A 24173-nucleotide genomic window follows, 5' to 3' on the forward strand; every position below is an offset into this window, starting at 1 on the left:
AGTGGACTGAAGATCAAACCAATTTGAGTCCCGAGGCTTCTTGATAGAGATCTTGAACCCGCGCAATATTTGAAATTCAAATATATTCTTTGTTCATATTTTCCTGTTCACAGATTTTGGCACGCCCAGTGGGACATCTCCGCCTCTCATCTCTTCACAATGATCCAAATGGCATCAAGAAATCCCTTCTCCAAAAAGACTTACGCTCAAGCTACCGGCTCTAAGGCATCTTCTGTGGCCGACTCCGACGACAGGAGCGAGGTACAAGGTCCATTAACTCGGAGTCGAGCGAGGGACCTAGGGGTGGAGCTGGACGAGACCCAAAGCATTGCCCGCAACATCGTCCGAAGGCTTGGAGGCGGCTCCACCAGCTCAAAGAAAGCTACATATGATAGGGGTTCATCCTCAACAACAGAGACCGTTGGTAGCAAGAGTCCTACTCCCTCAACGAAAGCTGTTGGAAGCGAAAGTCCTACTCTCTCAAATGAAGCTACTGGAACCAAAAGTCCTTCCCCTATTCTTTCAAAAGGATCTACTAGCAGTGGAAGCTCATCTTCGCCATCGCCTATGTGGAAGGCAACATCGGAATAGACTCACGTCTACACAGTCATGCCTGCTATGACAATGAACGCAGCTTCGGTGGAGGAGCAACTGGCAAACATCACCGAAACTCTCGAGGGAATGTGTGTGCTTCTTCACAGTCAAGAAAGGAGGCTCAATGATCTCAGTGAAAAGGTTGAAAGCGGGAGAAATGGTGAAACAAGTCGAGCTTCTAGGAAACAACCCCAAACTTAAGAAGATGAAGTTGATAAAGAGTCACTAACGCATGATGGTAAGCCTGCTACAAGGATAGAAGAAACTGTATCTAGCCTACCTGCTAAAAAGAGCGTTCCGATCTCTAGCGGCATGATACCCGTTGAGAAACTGAATGACTACATCATGGGTTTCATCAAAGGAAAGCTTGAGGTGGGACAACGTTCTTATACATATGCCAAGCCATACACTCAAAGGATCGAGGAGCTAAGGATGCCGCTTGGGTATCAGTCGCCTAAATTCCAACAGTTTGATGGGAAGGGAAATCCTAGGCAACACATTGCTCATTTCGTGGAAACTTGCAACGAGGCTGGGACGTATGGTGATTACCTAGTTAAGCAATTTGTTCACTCGTTGAAGGGAACAACTTTTGACTGGTATACTGACCTTGAGCCAGGATGTATTGACAGTTGGCATGACATGGAGCGTGAATTCTGGATCGTTTCTATAGCACAACGAGAACTGTTAGCTTCGTGGAACTCACCACTACCCACCAGTGGAAAGGCGAGCCTTCCGTTGACTACATCGAAAGGTGGAGAAGCTTATACTTAAATTGTCAAGAAAGGATATCACAGCGTGCTGCTATTGACATGTGCATTCAAGGAATTCGCTTTGAGCTTTCTTACATCTTGCCAGGGATTAAGCCTAAAACATTCGTGGAACTATCTAGTCGAGCTCATGACATGGAATTGAATATCGCGGCCAGAGGTGGGTTGAGTGCGTTCAGCATACCAGGCTCTTCAAAGGATAATGGAAGGCAAGATTTTAAGAAAATGGCAAAACCCTTTCCAAAGCAAGAGAAAGGAGAAGCAATGAATGCAAAGGCTGGAGCTATTAAAGTTTTTACTAAGGCATCTGAACCTCTCAAGCCAAGACCATTTTATGGTCTGCCAAGTGGAAATAGGATGATGACTATAGAAGAGAGACAAGAGAAGCAACACCCGTTTCTAGAGTCCGATGTCTCCCTTATGTTTGATGAACTTCTTAAGTTAAAATTGACTAATCTACTAGAAATGAAGCGTCCCGAGGAAGCTTCTAGAGTTCAAGACCCTAATTATTGCAAGTATCACCGCCTCATTAGTCATCCTATTGAAAAGTGCTTTGTTTTCAAGGATAGAGTCATGGCGTTAGCTTGAAATGGAAAGATAAAACTTGCTGATGCTACTACAAGTACAAATCAAATTACGATATCACTTGGAAGGTTTGCTCCACTTCTCGAGGAAGATTCTAGAAGAAGGAGAGGAGGAGCTGAGAACAAAAGCGTCCACTCCCGTTCGTCGTTAAGCATGCTGCTCAAGCAAAGTTGCAACAAGTTGATGATACCTCGAGAGGTGGTTGGGTAACTATTACCCATAAGAAGCATAAGAAGGTGGTCAACCCTGTGAGATCGTCAAGGCAAGTAATAAAGAAATGGATTGAGAAGGGTCCATCAAAAAGCCCTATCTATAAGCTAAAGATGAAAAAGGATGTTAACAAATCGCGAACCCTTATGACACTGGCTCAATACATGCCGAAGGGGTTTGATTTGAAAAAAGTATGCATATCTAGTTCTTGTTTGAACACCAATGATGCGCCAATTGAAGTAGGAGAATGCTCATCCCATGTAGAAGACGAAGGGGAGGAAGTTCAAATGTATAAGGTTACTTCTTATTCTGCCGAGATCACATTTAGCGATGAAGATTTGCTACTTGGTGATATACCTCATAATCGCCCATTGTTTGTTGAGGGTTATGCATGTGAGAAGAAACTTAAAAGGATTCTAATTGATCAAGGGTCGGCTATCAACATCTTGTCGCTTCGAGCTTTAAAAGATCTTGGGTTCTCTGTAGATGATCTTGCCTAAAGTCGCCTGATGATTTAAGGATTTAATCAAGGGGGGCAAAGAGCATTGGGGGTCATTAGACTTGATTTGACAGTTGGAAAGCTAAGTTCAAGCACACTATGTCACGTTATAGATGCAAGACCATCTTATAACCTGTTGTTGGGACGACCATGGATACACGAGAATGGGGTGATTCCATCTTCATGACATCAATGTTTGATGTATGAGAAAAATGGAGTAGTGGAGAAGGTAGTTGGTGATGAAAGCCCATTCACTGAAGCTGAGTCTTACTTTGCTGATGCGAAGTTCTATATGAAAAAGCAAATTGTCGTAGAAGAGATTAACGAAAGTGAAGTTGATGCGCCGCCTAACCCAAAACGGAAGGGAAAACAAGTAGTTGAGCAACATCAACCAAGCAAGGAACTTGTCTTTCCTCTTACAAGGATTGACACGCTTAAAGCCCACGCAGAAGAGTCGCTTGAAGATAGAAGCAGCAATAAGACAAATCAAGTACTGCCCACGCAGCGCACTGAGGGCTTTGATCCAAATGCTTATAAACTCCTAGCAAGGTCTGGTTACGATCCTAATGAGCCACAAAGGTTGGGAAGGCTTATCCTAGAAGCTGGTGGCAAAGAATTTCTAAACAGCAAGAAGTTCATATGTGTAAGGGGTTGGGGTATGTTCCACCAAAACCCGTGAAGATATTCATAAATCGAGCTGCAAGTAACTGCATCACTATTGAGGAGCAAAGTCAAGATAAGAAGTAATCTGTTTTTGACAGGATTGGTAAGCTAGAGTCATGACAATCAGTCTTTAACAGGTTGGGGGTAAGTCCTAAGGAAGTCAAGAGGAAGCCTGTGCATGAGAGACTTTGACCTATCCCTATCATTAAGAAGCATACCAAGTCCCCTCTTGGCATAGAACCATCAAAGGACATCAAGAGTGCAGTCCCTTCTCGTATGAGACGAGAAACCGATGTTAATGTTCTGTGTGTCAAAGTTTTAAAGGCTTAGCCGAAGATTATTGTGCACACTTCTGTGCAAGAAGAAAATGAAGAAAGTATGAAATCGAGTTATGCAACATATCAAAATGGTCAAGATGTGGATGCACCCAAGAGTTGGAGGTGATCACATGGCCATGATACTTTGATGAATGAGAAGAAATCCACCAAAAATGTTGCACGTGGTTAAACTGCTAAACATCTCGCTTGTCTATGGGTGGGCTCAAGTCATAGAGACTCATGGCCCTCATGAGTCTAAACTGCATATGATGAGCTCCTAGCCCGCAAGACTTTAAACTGTGTACGTCATTAACCATTCAAAAAGTTATTTGAACTATGTTTGACTTGATCTCCTTCGTGGGAGTACGTAGGCAGCTTAGAAATTTTATTGTCTAAGTTCAGTCATAACAAAAGAAAACTCCAATTCGTTTCCAAGATGTTGATTTTATTATAATTCAAGACAAGCAATATGGGCATGGAAAAGAAGATGAAAAGTCTGGAAAGCATTGCAAGTCTTGGAATGGAAGAGAATTGTCAAAGCATGTATTCCTGCAGCAATTGACCACTATTTAGTATTTTGGTCATATCTCGACTTATGTTGATCCGATTGAGGCGATCTAGGTGTCCTTGGAAAGCTAACTTACAGAGCTACAACTTTCATGAAGATATCTAGGCTTGAATACAATGTTTGAAGGGCCAAAGTTAAGGGAAAGAAGAAAGTTATGATGAGGAATTAAAATTAATTCCTTTCAAATTCACATGCAATAGTGTTGTGTTGTCTATCAAAAATTGAAGCCATGCAAGCAAGGTATTGAAAAGGAAAAGAAAAGTGAAATCACAAAGCCAAGAAGCAGTTTCGCAAATCGCAAACGACACCGCAAATCGCATACGACGCAGCGCTGGAAATTAAAGTCCCTCTTTTGACGAAGCATTTTTTTTTGGGCGAGAAAGGAAAAAACAAATCGCAAAGTCCAGAGTAGAGGCAAAAGGGAAAAATTTTAAAGGGAAAGAATATAAGTAAAGCTACATTTGTGAAGTTGATCTTGAGGGTGGTTCTTGATTTTCTTCTGTGCTTTGGGTCTTCTTTGTTTCACGGTTGAAACTGGTGGTGGTGAGCCTATTTATAGGATTTCTTAACAGTTAGATTGGGGTTCAAGATCAGTTAGGATACATAGTTTGAGTGGGTTGGAATCTTGATTGAGATCCAAGGTTTAATTGGAGTTCATATGAGATTCTATAGTCCTAATATGATTGAGATTATGGTGAATTTAAATTCTGTTGGGATTTGGGAACAAAACTTAGATCTTGACTGCACTGGCATTAGAAATGGCGTAAGAAGTCACATGTACAAGCCCAATGTGATTGAAAATTATTGTGGGCTTAATTAGCTCCTGGAAAATGAAGATACACTAACATGTAATCCTAGATGATCGCTCTTTAATTAATTTCGAGCCTTCCTCGCTCCAAGCACATCAAGTGGTATATCCAATCAAGTCTCGAGGGGACAATTTGTAAGCACAGAAAATTTGAAGCCGATAAATGGGATGATTCGTATGCTTTGGGCTTCATTTCGATGTAATTGAGCCAATTATTGATTTATTTGGATTCGTTAAATTGTCCAATTAAATCAGCTCAATTTCCCGAATTAAATATAATTAATGGCTAGTGGACTCAAATTGTGAGGATGGACCGATTCATATTTGGCCCGTCAAGAAATATTTATATTTTTAAATTAATTATTTAGTTTAAATATATGATAAGATATTCATATTTGTAAATTAATTATTTAATTTGAATATGTGATAAGATTATGAACTTGGATGCAATGGTGGCTAGATACATTCTGGATAAATATTCATATTATCCTAAATATTAATTGATAATATAAGGATAATATTGAAGAGTTTGGAGCCTAGTGAAAATCTCTCATATTCTCCCCTATAGATAGAGCCCTTCATTAATTCCAAAAATCACACACTTGAGGAATTGAAGACATTTGGAGAAGCTCTGGATTGAAGAAGTCAAATTAAGCTAGAGAAGATTGAAGACCAAATATCCAAGAAATCAAGCTAAGTGGATTGATGATCAAGCAAGCTAAAGTTGATTGAAGATCGAATATTCAAGCGTTAAACCAAGTGGACTGAAGATCAAGCCAATTTGAGTCTGGAGGCTCTTCAACGAAGATTAAGCAACAAAGCCCTTCATTGAAGTACAAAGCCGCATTCCGGAGGCCTTTCAGCCAAAGTTTCAAGTCAAGTAAACCAAGTAAAGAATCAGAGGATTTTCTTGATAGAGATCTTGTATCCGCGCAACATTTGATATTCAAATATATTCTTTGTTCATGTTTTCCTGTTCACAACATGAGTAGACCATAGGTATTGTTGAAGGTAATAAGAGAAGTGTATAGTGACATTGAAATATTACAAGTACATGAGACTAAATATATTGCAAAGAATACACAAATGTAGGAAACTACTTTGCAGAGAAAACATGACAATCATATACACTAGAGAAATCTTAGAAACACATGTATATATTAGACTTATTTTTATCATGCCCCTCAAGATGAAGCTCCTAAAGAGATTTTAATCTTAAATCGTAAATTAAAAAACTTTGTCAGAGATTCCAATCTTGAACCGTAAATTAGAAAACCTAGAACATGACAAGGGTTTAATAAGGGTCATTTGAACAGAGCCTTCTCATCATAGCAAGAGCCCAACCGGACATCCCCCTATAGCTATGCCTCTCGACAAGGCTGACTTCTGGATTCGAATACATGATTTACCCCTTGGTTTTTTCTCGGAGAAATCACCTGCAACTATAGGAAATTTCATAGGTGAATTCTTGAGTGTTGATGAAGACACAACCAACGGATGGTGGAATGCCTTCATTCGCATAAGGGTCAGAATCAATATCACAAAACCTCTTGTCAGTGGAATGCGTATTAGACGAAATGGTGGTGACTGGAGCTGGATCTCTTTCCGGTATGAAAGGTTGTCAAACTTCTGTTCATTTGCGGACTTTTAGGGCACACCGAGAAATTATGTATCAAGCTCTTTGAAGGTTTCTCTCCGACTGTTGAGAAGTAATTTGGGTTGTGGTTATGAGCGCAAACTTGTCGGCCATCACCTGTTACCGGCAATAGATGGGTTATTTCCGAGCAATATGGTTGCAACATGACAATGAATCTCATCGGCCAGAATAAGGACATTGCTGTAGCGGGTACAAGCGCATATCCCAGCTAGGTACAAAAGACCACCTAGTGTACGCATCTCCCAATGAAGAAACACGTATCCTCGGGTACATTAATGTCCATGTTTTACCCTCCAGCCACGATAAAAATGACGTTAATATGGACAGGTAAATGATGCTATTCCAGATGGGCTGACTCTTGATCAGAAAAGACGAAGAACTGACTCATCTGGGCCTTCTATTGAGCTTGTGTTTGGGCCTAATGTTGAGCCCACTGCCTCTCTAATTGACCTTAATAGGCCTCATGATGTTTCAAAAATACTTGTTAAAGGCGGGATATGTGATTCAAGCTCGCCTAGAACAATGAGTCTTTTATCTTGAAACTGTCATGGGCTTGCGAACCCAAAACAGTTCAAGTCTTAGTGGACCTTGTCCACTCTAAGAAGCCCAATGTTATATTTATAGCTGAAACTTTTGCAGGTACAAACAAAATTCATCTAATGATAATCAAAATGGGATAACCGGTCTGTTTTATGTTAACAATGAAGGCCACAGTGGCGTTCTGACACTCTTATGGAAGGATGGGACTAATGTTTCAATCACGTCCTTTTCTAAACATCATATCAACGCTACTATCTGCATCTCTTCTGATAATATCGAATGGCATTTCACCGACTACTATGGCATCCCCGAAAGACACCGCCGACAAGAATCTTGGTATCTTTTCAGGCATCTATCCACTAGTAGCTCCCTCCCGTGGGTGGTCATGGGAGACTTCAATGACATCATGCACCCAGAGGAGAAAATGGGCGGCAACCCCCAACCCATACGTCTAATTCATGACTTCCGTGAAGTTGTTGAGGCGAGTGGTTTAAAAGATTTCGCATTTGATAGATACTAATTCACCTGGGAACGTTCTAAATACACTCCTAATTGGGTTTCCAATTCTTGGTGTGACCTCTTCACTAATGCTAAAGCTGGCTCTATCACCACCCTAAAGAGCGATCATATGCCTCTCCACCTAGAAATTCTACCGCCTCCAGCCCCCAACCTTAAAATTCGATACCAACTTGAGAATCTTTGGCTGCGCGATGTCCGCTGTAGGGAGGTTATGATTGAGTCATGGTCGAAATCTCAGGGGCATACGCTAATGGATAAGGTTGGTCGTTGCGGCAAACCAATTTGGATTTAGGGAAATGATTTCGCTCGGAACTTTCAGCGACAATTGGACTACTGGCGTTGATGAATGGAGTCAACAAAAAACATACAGGACCAACATGCCTATCTTTATTCAATGAAGCACAGACACAATACTTACGGGTTTTACAACAACAAAGTGACTACTGGCGCCAATGTGCGAAGAAATTTTTGGTTAAAAGATGGTGATACTAACTCTAGTTTCTTCCACAAATCTGTTAGAAGAAGGCAACAAACTAACTAGATAACCAAGCTCAAGAATAGAGAAGGCAATTGGGTTTAAGGAGGTACCGATCTAGACACTCTCATTATTTCCATGATTTGTTTGGCCCTAATGAGCAATGTGTGTGCTGCTACTGATTATATTGATCCTCTGATAAATGATACTCATAACCTCTCCTTGAGTAGACTCGTTATTTTCCAAGAGGTTAAAAATGCTATTTTTTATATGAAGCCTGATAAATCCCTTAGCCCTAATGGGCTTAATCCGGGATCTTATCAACTTTTCTAGGACATTATGTGCAATGACCTCCTGCATTTCTGCTCTGACTTCTTCACCTCTAGGAAACTGCATCCGACCAAATGGTTAACTACACAAAATCTTCCCTCTCCTTTAGTAGGAACACAAATGTGACCTCTAAGAGTCTTTTTGCAACATCATGGGCATTAGGGAGAGCAACCTTAATGGAAACTACCTTGGCCTACCCTCTATTATTGGCATAAATAAACGTGAAATTTTGGGCTTTATTAAAGACAAAGTGGTAGGTAGAATCAAAAGCTAGACTCATAGATCCCTTTCCAGAGCTAGAAGAGAGGTCCTCTTAAAGAATGTTATTCAGGTTATTTCAACTTTTGTAATCAGTGTCTTCCTCTTACCAGTAGAGATGGGTAACGATATTAAGAGAACAATGAACAGTTTCTGGTGGGGCTGTGATGGTGAGAGAAATAAAGGTATTAGATGGAAAAGCCGAGAGAGGTTGAGTGTCTCTAAAAATGGGGTGGAATGTGTTTCAAGATGATAAGATAATTTAACTTAGCCATTTTGGGAAAGCAAGCCTGGTTCCTTATTCAGCAACCAAACTCTTTACTCTCAAGAGTTTACAAAGCCAAATACTTCCCCAATTTCACCTTCTTAGAAGCTAGAATTGGCAACAATCCCTCCTTCATATGAAGAAGTATCTTGGAGTCCAAAACTATTCTCAAGAGTGGCTGTAGATGGAGAATAGGAGATGGGAAATCAATTAGTATTTGGAAGGATCCCCAGTTCCCCAACAGTAATTGTCCATGTATTCAGACTCTAGTATCAAAACAACATAAGGACATGAAACTTGCTTATTTACTGGGATCATCAGGGTCCTCTTGGAATATCTCTCTCATTGAATCTTTATTTGATCAAGCTGACAGAGAGCAAATCCTAAGCATTTCTCTAAAAATAAGGGCACAATCTTGCACTTTAAATTAGATAACCTAGAACGTGACAAGGATTTAGTAAGGGCATACGCCAAGTTATCATTTGAGGAAACATTAACAACACGAACACGGAGAACACTAGATTGTACTTGCTCACGGATATAAGTGATAGTCTATAGCAAGATGCTTCATGAGAGAATGAAAACTGGATTTGAACAAAGATAAGTGGTACTAATATTGTCACAATAAATAGCTAGTGAAGTAGACAAACGTATTCCTAACTCGCTCAAGAGATAACAAATCCAATCTATAATTATAATAAAGGAGCCGGGCTCCAGCCAATCAGAAGCCTGGATTTTCCCGCCTCTCAAAAACGACAGCGTTTTATCTTCTTTTTTTTTTTTTTTTTTTNATGAGAAAATGTTAATAGGTAAATGGAAATTGAACTTATACACTTATAGCCAAATTTACCTTTTTATTTGTTGACTAATTGGTTTTGTTCTTAAAACTAGATGTGATTGGGCGTGTGGTTGAGATTTATTCTCCTGTTGAGAAGGTCATAGCCGGTAAACTGAGTAGGCTAATTGATTTTGTGCTTGAAGACACTAGGTTTGTATCTCTACTGAATTTGGTTTATAATGGTGTGTATGGGGTGTTGTATGCTGATTTTTTGAATTGGTATACAGTCAAAGACAAGTAAAGTGTACCTTGTGGGATGATCATGTTGATGAGCTAAGCCCGTATTTTAACTCTGCTGTTGCTGATCCTCTCATACTGTTGATTCAGCTGTGCCGGGCTAAAATAATGGACAGTAAGTGTCCTATGCTTTACTATCCATTGCTATTTTATTCTCACTGCTATTGGGTAGTTATTTCCTACTTTCTTGTGCAGATGGTGAGGTGCGAATTTGCAGCTCTTTCGACGCCACGCAGCTGTTTTTTAACCATCCGTGTAAGGAGTTTAGGGAACTAAGGAACAGGTCAATTCATTAAATACCTAACAAATCATGAGGTTGTGTTATGTTTCCTTAAATGATTGTAATCTAAATTTTTTTTCCTATTTCTAGCTATAACACCAAGCTGACACCACTACGATGTATCCAATCTAGCAGCAGACTATGTGGTGCTAATATGGACTTTAGTCAGGGCAGTAATGATTTGGTGGTTACTCAGATTGAAGAAATTTACAGCAAAAAGAATGTAAATCTAATGACTCTTTTAAGTTTGAGCATTCTAGCATTTAGGGAAATAAGTTAGCTTATATTTACCTATATTGACCTATAACACATATAAGCACATGTTTTCAATGGAGGTGCTTTTAACAATAAGCAGATAATCACAAGTCATATAGGCACCTGTTTTAAGAAAATAATTTCAGAAAATTGTTGACTGCTTATATAACAAATTGGAAGCTGTTTTTAACAAATAAATCACATAAGATCAGTGTTAAGGTTTTATTTACTGAACTATTCTGTGTCAGTGATTATGGCAGCATACAAATAAAACAATAAGCACCTGCTTGTAGTATTAAATTGATCATAGCACATACAAGCAAATGTTTTCAGCAAAGAATCATATAACATTGTTATCTATTTAAAGTATTCGAAGCTTTGTTTAACAACTAAATAACATAATCACATAAGATTACTGTTAACAGTTTAATTAGTGTACTATTCTATAACTATTCTATAATGAGTCATAAGTGAGTATACAAGCAATGAAAAATTGTTTACAGTGTTTGTGTTTTGAATGTTATGTGATAATGTGTTTAATTTGCCTGGCAGCTTGGGGAGTATTGGGTTGAGGGTCGTATTGTTGATGTAGAGAGTGTGGTAGATTGGTATTATGTGTCTTGCAAGGATAACTACTGCAAGAGAAAGCTTATTGAGAAGGGTGGAATGATGGTTTGTGATGGTTGTAAAAGTTCTTGGCATGAGGGAGTCGTAAGATATAAGGTAATAGTTCGTGTGGCTGATGATACTGGAGATGCCCCGATGCTGATATGGGATCGTGAATGCTCTGATTTGGTCGGTGTTTCTGCGTCTAATTTATTGGCTAAATACCCTGAGGTTTGGCAATGTATTTATGCTATTTTGTTCCTTACTTTTTAATTGATGTGTTGTGATTAATGTCTTTTTTATTCTGCCTGGTTATAGGGGAATAAAGGAATTCCCCCAGAGTTGGGATGTTTACGTGGGTTGTCAATGCTATTTAGAATTCTCATGAAAAAGGATCAGGCTGAGAGTTACTACTCAGCCTTCACAGTTCTTAGCATTTGCAGAGATGAAAATGCTCTTGCCCAGCATTGCTCAAATCTGTTGGGAAACAGTGAAAGAGATGGATTTTCTGGTGATGGGCATTGTGTTTCTGGGGTATGTTTTCTCATTTTTTTTTTCTAATTCACAACAGGGTACTGTTGACTTATTTTATAAGCTACTAATTTATTGAACTGAATTTGTATGCTATAGGATTTCTTTTCTTCTGATGAGGAAGATTGTGTGGCAATTGAGGAGGTTTCTCAGGGCTCTGGTTTAGAAAAGGTGACTGGTTTGGAAGATTTTGAAGAGGGGTTTGGTGTGGATGGTGCTGATGTAACTCTGAAGAGATCCCTATTGAAGGACTTTCATCGTTGTGGCAGTTCTAAGAAAAGTAAGGGTATTGCTGTGAACGAAGAAAAGTAGTTTGTTCAATGTAGCCTAAGTGTTAAGGTTATGGTTTTTGGCTTTGGTTTTTTGGAGACTTGGTGCTTTTAAGTCTCATATTGTATTAGTCTGCTATTACTATGTAGCAGATCATTTTGGTGTTTTGTGGTTGGTTGATAAGGCCTTGCAGTAGCTTGTACTAGGTATTTTGGCTGTAATATTATGTAATGATTTTGTGGTAACTACAGTAAAGTGTTTTGATAAGCACTTTACTCAGTTACCTAACGAAGTCATGTACTCATGTAACCATTATTATATGATCATCCTTCTTAACTTGGTAATGTAACACTCTGCAGTGGCAACTAAAATAATCATGTAACATATGATGATTTACAAGTGAAGCTAAACATTTAACAAGTACTGTCCTTCTACATAAACATAAAAATTAACTTTGTTTTTATAGAACCAAGTTTCCTATTTGACTAGAGGCTGAGATTAAGCAAACACCGTGGTTCATAGTTCAGTGGGATACTTGAGATAAAAAAAAACAATCATGAGATATAGGTTATAGTAAGTAAGAAGAACGCTTTAATCTTCTACAATTGGATGTGAGGTTTTTGATAAAAAAAAAAATTCAACTGTGTGGAAAACAAACTTAATATTTAAGTTTTATAAAACAAATTTATAAGTAATAAGTGAACTTACAGTTTTAAAAAAAGGAGAGAATTTGTAATCTGCATTTCTTAACTAATTTTTTAAGTCAATTACAATCATGTATAGCACAGTGTCAAGATACATTTTCAAAGAACAATTAAATTTGTGTCTATTCAAACAGACAACTATTCTTTTTTTAAAATAGTCTTTGAAAATAGACTACCATACAGAAGAAGATAAAATAGTTCGGTAAAATTGCATAAGTATGGTTTTGTTAAAAAATTGCTTGGACTGTCCTTTAAAAAAAAGTTAGTTTCAATTTTATTTAAGATTTGAATCTCATAAAATAATTAAAATAAGCCTTTCCAGTTAAGAAAAAAGCCTAAAATTAAATCTGTAAATTTTGAAAGTACATTTAGCATGAAAAATATTGACTCTTATTCATTGTCTTAAATTACAGTTTAGTCAGTAAGTAAAAAAAAATTGTAAAAACTGGTTCTAATATGCTGCATGATTATACGGGAACATTGCAAAATTTCCTAAACAAGAATGCAAAGTTGTTTGTTAAATGTTTTGTGTGCCTGTCACACCCAAAAAAATGGCATCAGACTCCTTTGTCATAACTTACCCAAAGTTGTTAGTATTATTGTAGATTATTGATGGATTAGTTGAAAAATCTATTCTGTTTCATTCCAAGAAGCATGAACACTATAAAATACATATTACTTTTTGAGTAAATTACAAGGTACACAAAAACCAAAATAGATATAGATATATATTTTAATAATTAGTTCTACACATATCCCTGCTAACATGCATTAATTGTTGATGTTAAGTTTTGACTTTCTACATTGATACTTGAAAGGATGTTCTACTCATTTATTTTGAATTCTATGCTATCTATATATACATAGCATTTAAGGCACTAACTACAAATTCTCTCAGACAAATTCAAACAAATATTAGATCAACATATTCAAATTCAATGAGAAAATTGAATTCTTCAACTACCATATGCGGTAAAAGGACAAGACAGTTAGAAGATGAAGGTAATTTCGATTCGTACCTGTGCTTTTTTCATTCCAAAAAATTAAACCACTTGCGTACTGTTTTCTTGGATGATTTTCTTCTTTTCATGTCTCCTAAAGATTTGTATCTGCAATATAAGAGAAAAATACTGTTTTAACTGCTAATTTATTTACCTATTTTTAACTTTTTGGTGGGTGGTGGACAACAAATTTATAAGCTTGATGTTTATACAGATAAATGTAAATTAATGGTTTTAATAATTTAAAACATACTAATATGATCCAAAAAAATTGTAAAAAATAACATTTTTTAAAACAGTAATTGACATCTATGAATTGAATGCATCTATCAATTACATCATTCGAATGAAAATTTATTTTGACAGATATTAATTCTTCGGACTCCTATATTTGTTCATATATTAAAAAAAAATTAATGATTCATGAATTTTCTGCATATATATATATATATATACAAAAATAATATTTGTCGGTAGAAACCCAAAAAAAAAAAGCAAAAATTATTAATGAAAAATATATAAAGTAATTAGATTAGGGTTTACCTTAGAGATGTGATTCTTCGTACGCGGATTGCTTTTCTTGGATAATTTTGATTCCATAAAATTCGCCACTGCGGTTTGGTATATGTGAAATCGAGGAACACGAGGTTAGGGTTTGTTGTTTTGTATTGGGTGTTGGTTTAATAGTATAGAGTGGTGACAATACTAGATGTAGATAGTAGGAGAACCTATATCAAGGAGCAGGATTTAGGAGATAGTCGTGAAATCTACGTCGGCGAAAGGAATTTAGATTTTTGGGGATTTAATCGCATCGATGTTCCTGGACGAAAACTACGTTGCCCAGCCAAAATCGATGAAGGATGAAATTCGAGACAGAGGTGCATGGACGAAGAACAAAATTGATGGAATCCCATGTTTAATTTGTGGTCTAAGTTTCCAGAATGGATGAACTGGAGATGAGGACATAATAGCGACTGGATAGGGTTTCCAGAATGTATACGCTGCGACTGCTTTTTGTTTCCAGAATGCAGAACGATGACTTTTGTCCTAAGTTTTAGGTTTAGAGTTTTTGGGCTTATTTAGTGCTTTGGGCTTTGGGTTAATGAGGAGATAGGGCAACGGGTTATTAAAATTGGGTTTTTTGTTCAATTGTTTATATAAATAAATAAATAAATAAATATAAATAATATATATATATATATATATATATATATATATATATATATTTGTATATATATATTATTTAAATTATTTAAATGGATGAAGTGTGTAATTATTATATTTAATTTTATATTTTATATTTGATATTATCTTTATGTAAAAAATAAACATAAATTGTTGTATATAATTATTTTTATTTGTTTCGAAGTATTTATTCCAATTGAATTGGTTTTTTATTTCTTTACTGTAGTATAAGAGTTGTTATTATGTTCTAAAGTAGTTGTTAATTACATTATTCCCTTTCAAAAAATATTAGTAAGCAATTTGCCGTAATATACGGGTAATATATGACATGAGAAATTGATTATGTGCTAAGAATATGTGATGGTAGTATAGATATCTTATATTAATTTTGAATATTGAATATTCAATTCCATTTAACCATTGTGATTAAATAAACAAATATCCACATTAAAAGTTTTTTCATAACAATTGTTTCATTTTATGACATGTATATTAAATTTATATTTTGTGATGTAATATTTCATATTTATTTAGTATCTATTTTTTTTTTAATTTCATGAAGTAAAATTGGAGAATGTATATTTTTTGTATAAAAGTAAAAGTGTAAAAGCTACGGTAATTTGTGCATCTTAGTTAATGTTATATAGTATTCATAGTATACTATAGTATATACTATATATTTATAATATATATATAGTATATATACTAATATTTTTGCTGTACCTTAGTTTTGTTTAGTTAATTTTACTTTTGTTTTTTTGTTACTTTTTAGGTGTGCGTACTAATGCAAGTCTTTTATCTTCTGCTTATCCCAATTTTAGTTGTGGCAACCCAGGTTAGTGAATGAATTTTATTCGTTATTGTGCTTAAAAAAACTTATTTTCTTTATATGTCGTAAATATTTTGACTTTATTTAGAAGAACAATGTTTTAGACTATTTATTAATTATTAATTAATTATTAATCTGTTCGTTAATTTTTTATTTTGTAGTTGCATATTTTGATGTTGGTGATCCGATCTTTAGTTGCACTTATTGTGGTGCACTTTTTTGGGGTGATGAAAGATTAAAGAATGTCAAAGTTATTGGTGGTCCAAAATATTCAGGTTGTTGTTCTAAAGGGAAGATAGTGTTGCCTAAATTAAATGTGCCGCCTACCAAAATTTTGGAATTGTTCTTCAAGCCATGTGCACGAAGTAGGCATTTCTTGCAACACATTCGTTCGTATAATAATATGTTCAGCTTCACTTCCATGGGCGGTCGTATTGATAGAGATGTGAATATAGGTCGAGCGCCTCCGATTTTTCGTTTGAATGGCCAGAACTTCCACTTCCTCGGTAGTTTATTACCACCTGAGGGTAGTGAACCTAAATTTGCTCAACTTTATATTCATGATCCGGAAAATGAAATCTTTAATAGATTGAACTCAGTAAGGTATGTTGTGTCTTGTAATTTAATAGTGTCTTTTTTGTTTCATTATGTAATAATAATTATTATTATTATATAATTATTATATAATTATATAATTATATAATTATATAATTATATAATTATATAATTATTATATAAGTATATAATTAAATAATTGTGTATGTATTTATTTATTTAATTTCTTTAATTTCTTTTTGATTTTTCTATGGTTTTTTTAACTTAAAAATGGTGGTTAAAATATGTTTATTTAGGGGTAATGAAAAATGTCATGATCTCCATGAAGATATTGTTTTGGATTTGCAAGCAACATTGGATGCCAATAATGTGTTAGTTAAGTCTTTTCGGATGGCTCGAAATGCAATATACAAATCCATCTGTTGAAGTTAAAATGAAATTGCTTGGTAAACGAAATCAGGATATGAGTAACTACAACTTGCCTACAGTTTCTGAAGTCGCGACTATAGTGGTTGGTGATTTAGACCCGATGATGGGTGAGCGAGATATATTGATAGAAACGCAAACGGGCTTGCTTAAGAGGATTACCGAGCTGAATCCGGCTTATTTTCCATTGCAGTACCCGTTGTTGTTTCCGTATGGTGAGGACGGGTATCGGGAGGACATTTTTGTAGTTGTTGATCCAAGCTCTGGTACTGGAGCGCGGAGCACAATTTCTGTTAGGGAATATGTCGCCTTCCTTATTCACGATCGGCTAAGTGAGATATCACTTTTTTTTATTCGCGAGGAGGCTATTCTAGCAATTCTTGGTTGATTCATATACGATGGTTGAATCGGGTAGGCTTCTGTACATTCGCACTCATCAACAAAGTTTGCGGTGCGGGTTATATAAAGGGTTGTCTGACGCTTTAACGCATGGGGAAATTGCACCTACAACTCAAGGTCGGCGAATTATATTACCGTATTCTTTCACTGGTGGAGCACGTTACATGGTGCAGAATTACCAAGATGCAATGGCCATTTGTGGTTGGATAGGTTTTCCAAATATATTCATCACTTTTACGTGCAATCCAAAGTGGCCAGAGATAAAACGGTTTTTGGATGTTAGAAATTTGAATCCCGAAGATCGTCCAGATATTTTGTGCCGTGTATTTAAGATGAAATTGGATGCTCTTATTAAAGAAATTCGATCAGGCACTGTTTTTGGAAAAATTGTTGCAGGTATATACCGTTTTAGTTGTTAATTTGATTAGTCCTTTAAACAACTTGAATTATTTATTGTTTTGCTGCATTACTAATTTAAGTTATGTGATCTATAGTCATTTATACAGTTGAATTCCAGAAGCGTGGACTACCTCATGCGCACATAATTCTATTCCTTGATCGCACAGACGCTTCTTCATTTGCTGACAATGTGGATGTGATCATCTCTGCTGAAATTCCAAATAAGGATAATGATGTTACGTACTACCAAGTTGTTGAAGAGTTTATGATACATGGGCCATGTGGTGAAGCTAACAAAAATTGCCCATGTATGGTGAAGGGTCGTTGTTCTAAGCATTTCCCAAAGAAATTTATGGATAAATCGATTATTGATTGCAATGGATATCCTCTTTACAAGCGACGAGATAATAGTAACACAGTTTTGAAAGGTGGTGTTGAGTTGGATAACAGATATGTTGTGCCGCATAATAGGTATTTGTTAATGAAGTACAGAGCACATATTAATGTGGAGTGGTGTAATCAATCGCGATCTATCAAATACTTATTCAAATATGTTAATAAAGGAAATGATAGGGTCACAGCCCAATTCTATAAGACTGCTGAGTCAACAGATAAGGATCAAGTCATAGATGAGATTAATATGTACTATGATTGTCGTTATATTTGTCCTTGTGAAGCTGCATGGCGTTTGTTTGCTTATGACATTCAATTCCGAAATCCTGCAGTCGAGCGTTTGAGTTTCCATCTGCCAAATGAACAAAGTATTGTGTTTGATGATGATGCTTTTGTGTTAGATGTACTCCAAAGAGATACAATTAAGAACAATATGTTCCTAGCTTGGTTTGAAGCTAATAAGAAATATCCCAATGCTCAAAAGTTGACCTATAGGGAAATGCTAATCCATTTTGTGTAGAAGCGGAAAGAACGCGAGTGGCAACCTAGAAAGCGAGGTTTTTCTATTGGGCGACTATTCTATGTGCCTCCTGGATCTGGAGAGATCTTCTATCTTCGGTGTTTATTGAATTTGGTTCGTGGTCCCACCTGCTTTGAAGATCTGTGTATGTTTAATGGTACCCAGTATATGAGTTTTCGTGATGCATGCTATGCGCGTGGGTTGATTTATGATGAGAAAGAATATATTGATGCAATATTAGAAGCTAGCCAGTGGTCAACTGCTAATGCATTACGCCGCTTATTTGTTACATTGCTTACGTCGAAATCGATTAGCCATCCAGAAAAAGTATGGAATGCAACTTGGCAGTATCTATGTGAGGATGCTGAATATCGATTGCGTTGTGCAACGTTAAATCAAGGTTTGTCGTAATTTTTGGTGAAAATATTTAGTATTTTTTCTTATTTTATTTCAATTTTTGGGTTCCGTAAACCGAAAATGTACAAGTGTTTTAAAATTATGATTCTGATTTGCTTTGTAGATGTCTGTATGACAGATCAGAGAAAAATATTGTACGGTTTGGTGGAGGTCGAGAAACTTCTGTCTATGTGGAATCAAAGTTTGAAGGACTACCCTCATATGCCAATTCCTGATTGGTCTCAAATTGAAACTTTGCAAAATCGGTTGATTTTGGAAGAATTGTCATATGACTTAGATCAATTGCGCAAGAAACATGACTTAATGGTTGTAAAACTTACTGATGAGCAACGACATGTCTAAGATCAGGTTTTGACTGCTGTGTCCAGTGTTAATGGAGGATTTTTCTTTGTCTACGGTTGCGGTGGTACGGGTAAAACATTTGTTTGGCGCACACTGTCTGCTGCTCTACGTTCAGAGGGGAAGATTGTACTGAATGTAGCCTCTAGTGGAATTGCTTCGCTATTAATGCCTGGGGGTCGAACAGCACATTCTCGGTTTGCCATTCCAATTATTGTCAATGAGGATTCTATGTGCAATATTTCACAAGGAAGTGATCTGGCAGAGCTTATTATTAAATGCAGCTTGATTATTTGGGATGAGGCTCCAATGATGCATAAGCATTGCTTTGAAGCATTAGATAAGACTATGCGTGATCTTTTGAGATTTTGTAATCCTTTAAGTGCTAACTTGCCATTTGGAGGGAAGACTGTGGTTTTGGGTGGTGATTTTCGACAAATATTACCGGTTATACCGAAGGGCTCAAGGCAAGACATTGTTGGTGCATGTGTCAATTCATCATATCTATGGTCGCACTGTACTGTATTACGTTTAACCAAGAATTTGAGGTTGCAGAGTACGAATACTATTGTGGATCATCAAGAGCTAAATAGTTTTGCTAATTGGATCGTTGCTATAGGTGATGGTTTAACTGCTGGCCAGGATGATGGAGAAGTTACCGTCAATATATCGTCACAACATGTTTTGAAATTTATTGGTGATCCAATAACTGCTATTGTTGATAGTACATTTCCTTCCTTTTGTGAGAGGCAACATGAAGGTTCTTACTTAACTGGTAGAGCAATTTTAGCGTCGACACTTGAGGTAGTTGATGAGGTTAATGAGTATATGAGTGCTTTGAATGAGGTAGTTGATGAGGTTAATGAGTATATGAGTGCTTTGAATGATGCGTTCGGCAGGGTTAATGAGTATATGAGTGCTTTGAATGATGCGTTCGGCAGAACATATCTGAGTTGTGATTCAGTTTGCCCGACTGAGAGTATTCCAGAAGTTGCGGCGGGATTACACACCCCAGAAATGTTGAACAGTTTTAGGTGTTCTGGATTGCCAAATCATTGCTTGTCTTTAAAAGTTGGGTGTCCAATTATGCTATTACGAAATATTGATCCTTCACTGGGATTGTGTAATGGGACTAGGTTAATTGTTTCAAAATTGGCTGATCATGTCATAGAAGCAAAAATCTTATTTGGAAATCATGCAGGCACTAAGGTTTTGATCCCTCGGTTGTCCCTCACTCCTTCAGATATGAAGTTCCCGTTAAAATTCCGACGGAAACAATTCCCTGTAATGTTATCTTATGCTATGACCATAAATAAGAGTCAAGGTCAAACATTAACAAATGTTGGTTTGCTCTTAAAGAAACCAGTGTTTGTGCACGGCCAATTATATGTGGCATTGTCTAGGGTCAGTCACCCCAATGGTCTGAAGTTACTTATTTGTAGTGACAAAGAAGAGAATGTGTCTTCTACGCTGAATATTGTGTATAAAGAGGTCTTTAATAATTTATAAAATGACTTAGTGCATTTTTATTATGTTCTATAATTAGAAAAAAATTATATTGGTCATTGATAATTTTATTTTATTTTTGTTGGTTACATATGGATTCAAGTGATTTGATTAATAATGATTTCATTGTTTTAAATAGCGACAAAGAATATAATCATTCTTTTAATATATATATATATATATATATATATATATATATATATATATATATATATATATTTACATATATTCTTATAAATTTAATCCGTGCAACGCACGGGTGGAATTCTAGTTTAGTCCAGAAGTTGTAGTAGTGACTGACTTGTACTCTTCTGTTGATGAACAAGCAACTATCCTCTGCTTCTTAGAGGACCATGAAATAGGGTGTCGTCCAAGATAAACAATATTAACACTTGTTGAAGTGTAGTCATCCTAATTGCCCGCCCAATAGGCATAAAAATGCATGAAGAGAAAATTCATTATTCATGATAAGAAAAATACCATAGTCGTCAGTACCACATAGATACCGAAGCAAGCGGTACAGTGCACCCCAATGCTCTTACATCAGTCAAACCATGAACTGTGATAGTTTATTGACAGTATACGCAATTTTCGGATGAGTGATGCATAGATATTGCAGGCTGCCTACAACGGCTCTATTCTCAAAGCAATCAGACAATGATATACCAAACACAACTAAGGGTGTGTTTGGTTTGCACATGGAAATCATAATCAGCATGAGTATCAAATGCTTGGTAATGGTAATAAGTTTTGGTGAAAATATTTTGCATGTTTGGTAGTAGGGTGGAATGGGAATGATTATCAATATTGTTGTTTGGTTATATATGATCCTATAATAGAAATAAAGATTTTAAAAATACAAGAACAAAAAATCAAGACAATTGATTCTAATATAAAGACATCCAAAGTACCAATATGAACAAAAATATAAAAAAACAAAAATCTAAATAGTTGGGGAAGCCACATAGGATGAATAATAGAATGAAACCCTTATTTTATTAGGGAATGAGTTTTTGAATTAAGGGGGTAATCAAAACCCATAATAATATTCTAAAAATCTGTCAACCAAACAATAATAATCTTTGATACCCATTCATGATAGTTAAACCTGTCAACCAAACACACCCTAAGATTTGAGTCTGGGGCAATAGGTATTGCAACAGGCTTTACTCCCTCCATATTCGTATGAGCAAGAAGATCTTTGATGTACTATTTCTGTTTGAGAGACAACCCTGACTACTTTATTATTTCTTATTGTAATAAGCAAATAGGTTCTTTATTATTAAATTTTTATGGTTAGCATTTTCTTATATTTTTAAATTTAAAAATTTACATTTATATGTTTATTAGAATGTTAATTTACATTTTAAAATACTCATCAGAGCTCTTGAGTTCGAGTTCTAAGTAACAGGTACCTTAAAATTTAATCTCACAAGGACACAAGGGTGTACACATGATGAGTCCGAGCAAAAAGAATTTACAGGGTGTTTGGTTAGAGGGAGGGAATTAAGTAGGAAAAGAATTGCAATTCCATGAGAGATGAATAATGTGAGAATAAAGTGGTAATTTAAATTCCAGTGTTTGGTTTATAGGAATATAATTACTGGAAATTTTAATTACAGTGTTTGGTATACATAGGAATTGAAAGGGAATAAGTAATATAAAGTCCAAAATGCCCATACTTATTATAATTATTGTTGTTGTTGTTGTTGTTGTTGTTATTATTAGAGTAAATTGTCATTTTGGTCTACTGACTATTGGGGTCTTATTAATTGCAATCCACGACTTTCAAAAGTGTTAATTTAGTACCTTCAATATGCAATTTTTATCAATTTTGGTCACTTCGGCCAAATTTCGCCATAAAATTTTAATAATTAAAATAATGAGGATATTTTAGTCATTTCACATCTCTTTTCTTCTTCTCCGGCGAATCCATCTTTTCCACCATGTTTCTAGCGAATGCAATGAACTTTAAGTACGAAGTAAATAACAAGCCAAGAAAAAATGTATATTTACCTGGCGATGCTTATTGGTAAAAGCAAATCTGCTATGCCTATGCACCTATGCTGGTCGTCGATCGTCGGTCGGAGAACGGAGACTGGACAGACCGAGGAAGTGGAAGGGGAATAGTGATGCTGTAGGTCGCCGACTTTGCTGGTTGATAAGCACCCAAGATAACTAGGAATTAAGTTCTAAATTGGGGTTAATTAATAGTGATTAGCATCTTTTTGTGAATAACTTATGACATTTTATGCTCTAATGCGTAGGTCTCGTGCAAAGCTATTTCTTTGGTGCTTTAGAATGTTTTTACAGATCTCGGGAGCTATTGGGAGAAGCATAAGGGCGTAACGAGCAATCGGGGCGAAGAAGAAGTCTCGGGATAGATTGGAGGTCAACTCCATGCGTGGAGCCGACGTGGATCATTTCCAGTACCCAAAACGCTATTTTTTGTTGGGGTTATTTAGTAGCTTTTAACATCCTTTTGTGAATTGTTTATGGTGTTTTCACGCTCTAATGTGTAAGGTTATTGCAAAACACTATTTTTGGTTTGTTTCATTGATTTTATAGGTCCCGGGGGTGCAATGGCCAAGCATAAGAACTCGACGAGCAAACGAAACAAAGTAGGAAGGCCCGGGGCAAGATGGAGACCCCTCCACGCGTGGAGTAGACCTCCAGTCCATCCCGGGACTTTTTCTTTGCTCCGATTGCTCGTTGCGCCCTTATGCTTCACCCAATAGCTCCTGGGATCTGTAAAAACATTCTAAAACACCAAAGAAATAGCTTTGCACGAGACTTATGCATTAGAGCATAAAATGTCATAAGTTATTCAAAAAAGGATGCTAATCACTATTAATTAACCCCAATTTAGACCTTAATTCCTAGTTATCTTGGGTGCTTATCACTTGTGACGACGTCGATGATTAGGAGACGAGTATAGACATTGGATTTACGTCACTATCGTCGTTGTTGGTGCTGGAGCTGCCTCCTCTCGCCGCTTTCCTCTGCTTTGCTGGTCCCACGAAGAAACCATAGCCCTAATCGATGCATATCGGGGCAAGTGGTACTCCCTTCGTCGCGGTAATCTTCAGGCCAACCACTGGCAGAAAGTCACCGACGATGTCACCATTAGATGCCCCATCGATTCTCCCAATACCGTTGTGCAGTGCTGGCACAAGATGGAGAAGCTTAAGAAACGATACCGTGCCGAGATTCAACGCACCGCTCCCTACGGTGGTGTTCGCTCCCACCGTTACTGCTCCTCCTGGGTCTTGTTCAAGCTCATGGATGCCATGGAAAGAGGTACCAACGCCACCGCCTCATCTCTGCCACCTGATGAGGAGGAACTCGAGGATGATGCGGAAGATATCAAGCAAAATAGCGTCAAACACATCTGTGATATATATATTTGGCTGGAAACAATATGGTAG

General features: G+C 36.6%; 6 protein-coding genes across 6 annotated transcripts; all 6 read left to right on the forward strand.

The window, feature by feature from the left end:
• The first annotated feature begins 168 nt into the window (after positions 1-168).
• LOC116020309 (putative protein TPRXL) lies at positions 169-591 on the forward strand. The gene has a single exon (XM_031260790.1). The coding sequence runs from the start codon at positions 169-171 to the stop codon at positions 589-591; it is 423 nt and encodes a 140-aa protein (XP_031116650.1).
• Positions 592-8908: 8317 nt separating this feature from the next.
• On the forward strand, positions 8909-12114 carry LOC116020310 (replication protein A 70 kDa DNA-binding subunit B-like). The gene is made up of 8 exons (XM_031260792.1): positions 8909-8975; positions 9947-10043; positions 10121-10245; positions 10326-10413; positions 10501-10633; positions 11218-11502; positions 11590-11805; positions 11902-12114. The coding sequence occupies exons 1-8, from the start codon at positions 8909-8911 to the stop codon at positions 12112-12114; spliced, it is 1224 nt and encodes a 407-aa protein (XP_031116652.1).
• A 4632-nt stretch (positions 12115-16746) lies between these two features.
• Positions 16747-17160, forward strand: LOC116020311. The gene has a single exon (XM_031260793.1). The coding sequence runs from the start codon at positions 16747-16749 to the stop codon at positions 17158-17160; it is 414 nt and encodes a 137-aa protein (XP_031116653.1).
• Positions 17161-17170: 10 nt separating this feature from the next.
• On the forward strand, positions 17171-18483 carry LOC116020312. Its single transcript, XM_031260794.1, has 2 exons — positions 17171-17567; positions 17666-18483. The coding sequence occupies exons 1-2, from the start codon at positions 17171-17173 to the stop codon at positions 18481-18483; spliced, it is 1215 nt and encodes a 404-aa protein (XP_031116654.1).
• Positions 18484-18651: 168 nt separating this feature from the next.
• Positions 18652-20748, forward strand: LOC116020313 (ATP-dependent DNA helicase PIF1-like). Its single transcript, XM_031260795.1, has 3 exons — positions 18652-18883; positions 19004-19206; positions 19249-20748. The coding sequence occupies exons 1-3, from the start codon at positions 18652-18654 to the stop codon at positions 20746-20748; spliced, it is 1935 nt and encodes a 644-aa protein (XP_031116655.1).
• Positions 20749-22749: 2001 nt separating this feature from the next.
• LOC116020314 (trihelix transcription factor ASIL2-like) lies at positions 22750-24173 on the forward strand. Its single transcript, XM_031260796.1, has 2 exons — positions 22750-22777; positions 23671-24173. Exons 1-2 carry the CDS (start codon positions 22750-22752, stop codon positions 24171-24173), a joined length of 531 nt encoding a protein of 176 aa, XP_031116656.1.

This window comes from Ipomoea triloba, chromosome 5, assembly GCF_003576645.1.
Source record: "Ipomoea triloba cultivar NCNSP0323 chromosome 5, ASM357664v1".
Lineage (NCBI taxonomy): Eukaryota > Viridiplantae > Streptophyta > Magnoliopsida > Solanales > Convolvulaceae > Ipomoea > Ipomoea triloba.

Bases quoted from the DNA above. Each gene is read 5' to 3' on its own strand.
- LOC116020309 (XM_031260790.1), top strand. From the start codon at position 169: ATGGCATCAAGAAATCCCTTCTCCAAAAAGACTTACGCTCAAGCTACC.
- LOC116020310 (XM_031260792.1), top strand. From the start codon at position 8,909: ATGGGTAACGATATTAAGAGAACAATGAACAGTTTCTGGTGGGGCTGT. The intron at 10,044-10,120 runs GTTTGTATCTCT...ATTGGTATACAG, and splicing joins TTTGTGCTTGAAGACACTAG to TCAAAGACAAGTAAAGTGTA. The intron at 10,414-10,500 runs GTCAATTCATTA...TCCTATTTCTAG, and splicing joins TTTAGGGAACTAAGGAACAG to CTATAACACCAAGCTGACAC.
- LOC116020311 (XM_031260793.1), top strand. From the start codon at position 16,747: ATGCAATATACAAATCCATCTGTTGAAGTTAAAATGAAATTGCTTGGT.
- LOC116020312 (XM_031260794.1), top strand. From the start codon at position 17,171: ATGGTTGAATCGGGTAGGCTTCTGTACATTCGCACTCATCAACAAAGT. The intron at 17,568-17,665 runs GTATATACCGTT...TGTGATCTATAG, and splicing joins TTTTGGAAAAATTGTTGCAG to TCATTTATACAGTTGAATTC.
- LOC116020313 (XM_031260795.1), top strand. From the start codon at position 18,652: ATGAGTTTTCGTGATGCATGCTATGCGCGTGGGTTGATTTATGATGAG. The intron at 18,884-19,003 runs GTTTGTCGTAAT...TTTGCTTTGTAG, and splicing joins TTGTGCAACGTTAAATCAAG to ATGTCTGTATGACAGATCAG. The intron at 19,207-19,248 runs GTTGTAAAACTT...GTCTAAGATCAG, and splicing joins GCAAGAAACATGACTTAATG to GTTTTGACTGCTGTGTCCAG.
- LOC116020314 (XM_031260796.1), top strand. From the start codon at position 22,750: ATGTATATTTACCTGGCGATGCTTATTG. The intron at 22,778-23,670 runs GTAAAAGCAAAT...GTCGATGATTAG, and splicing joins TTACCTGGCGATGCTTATTG to GAGACGAGTATAGACATTGG.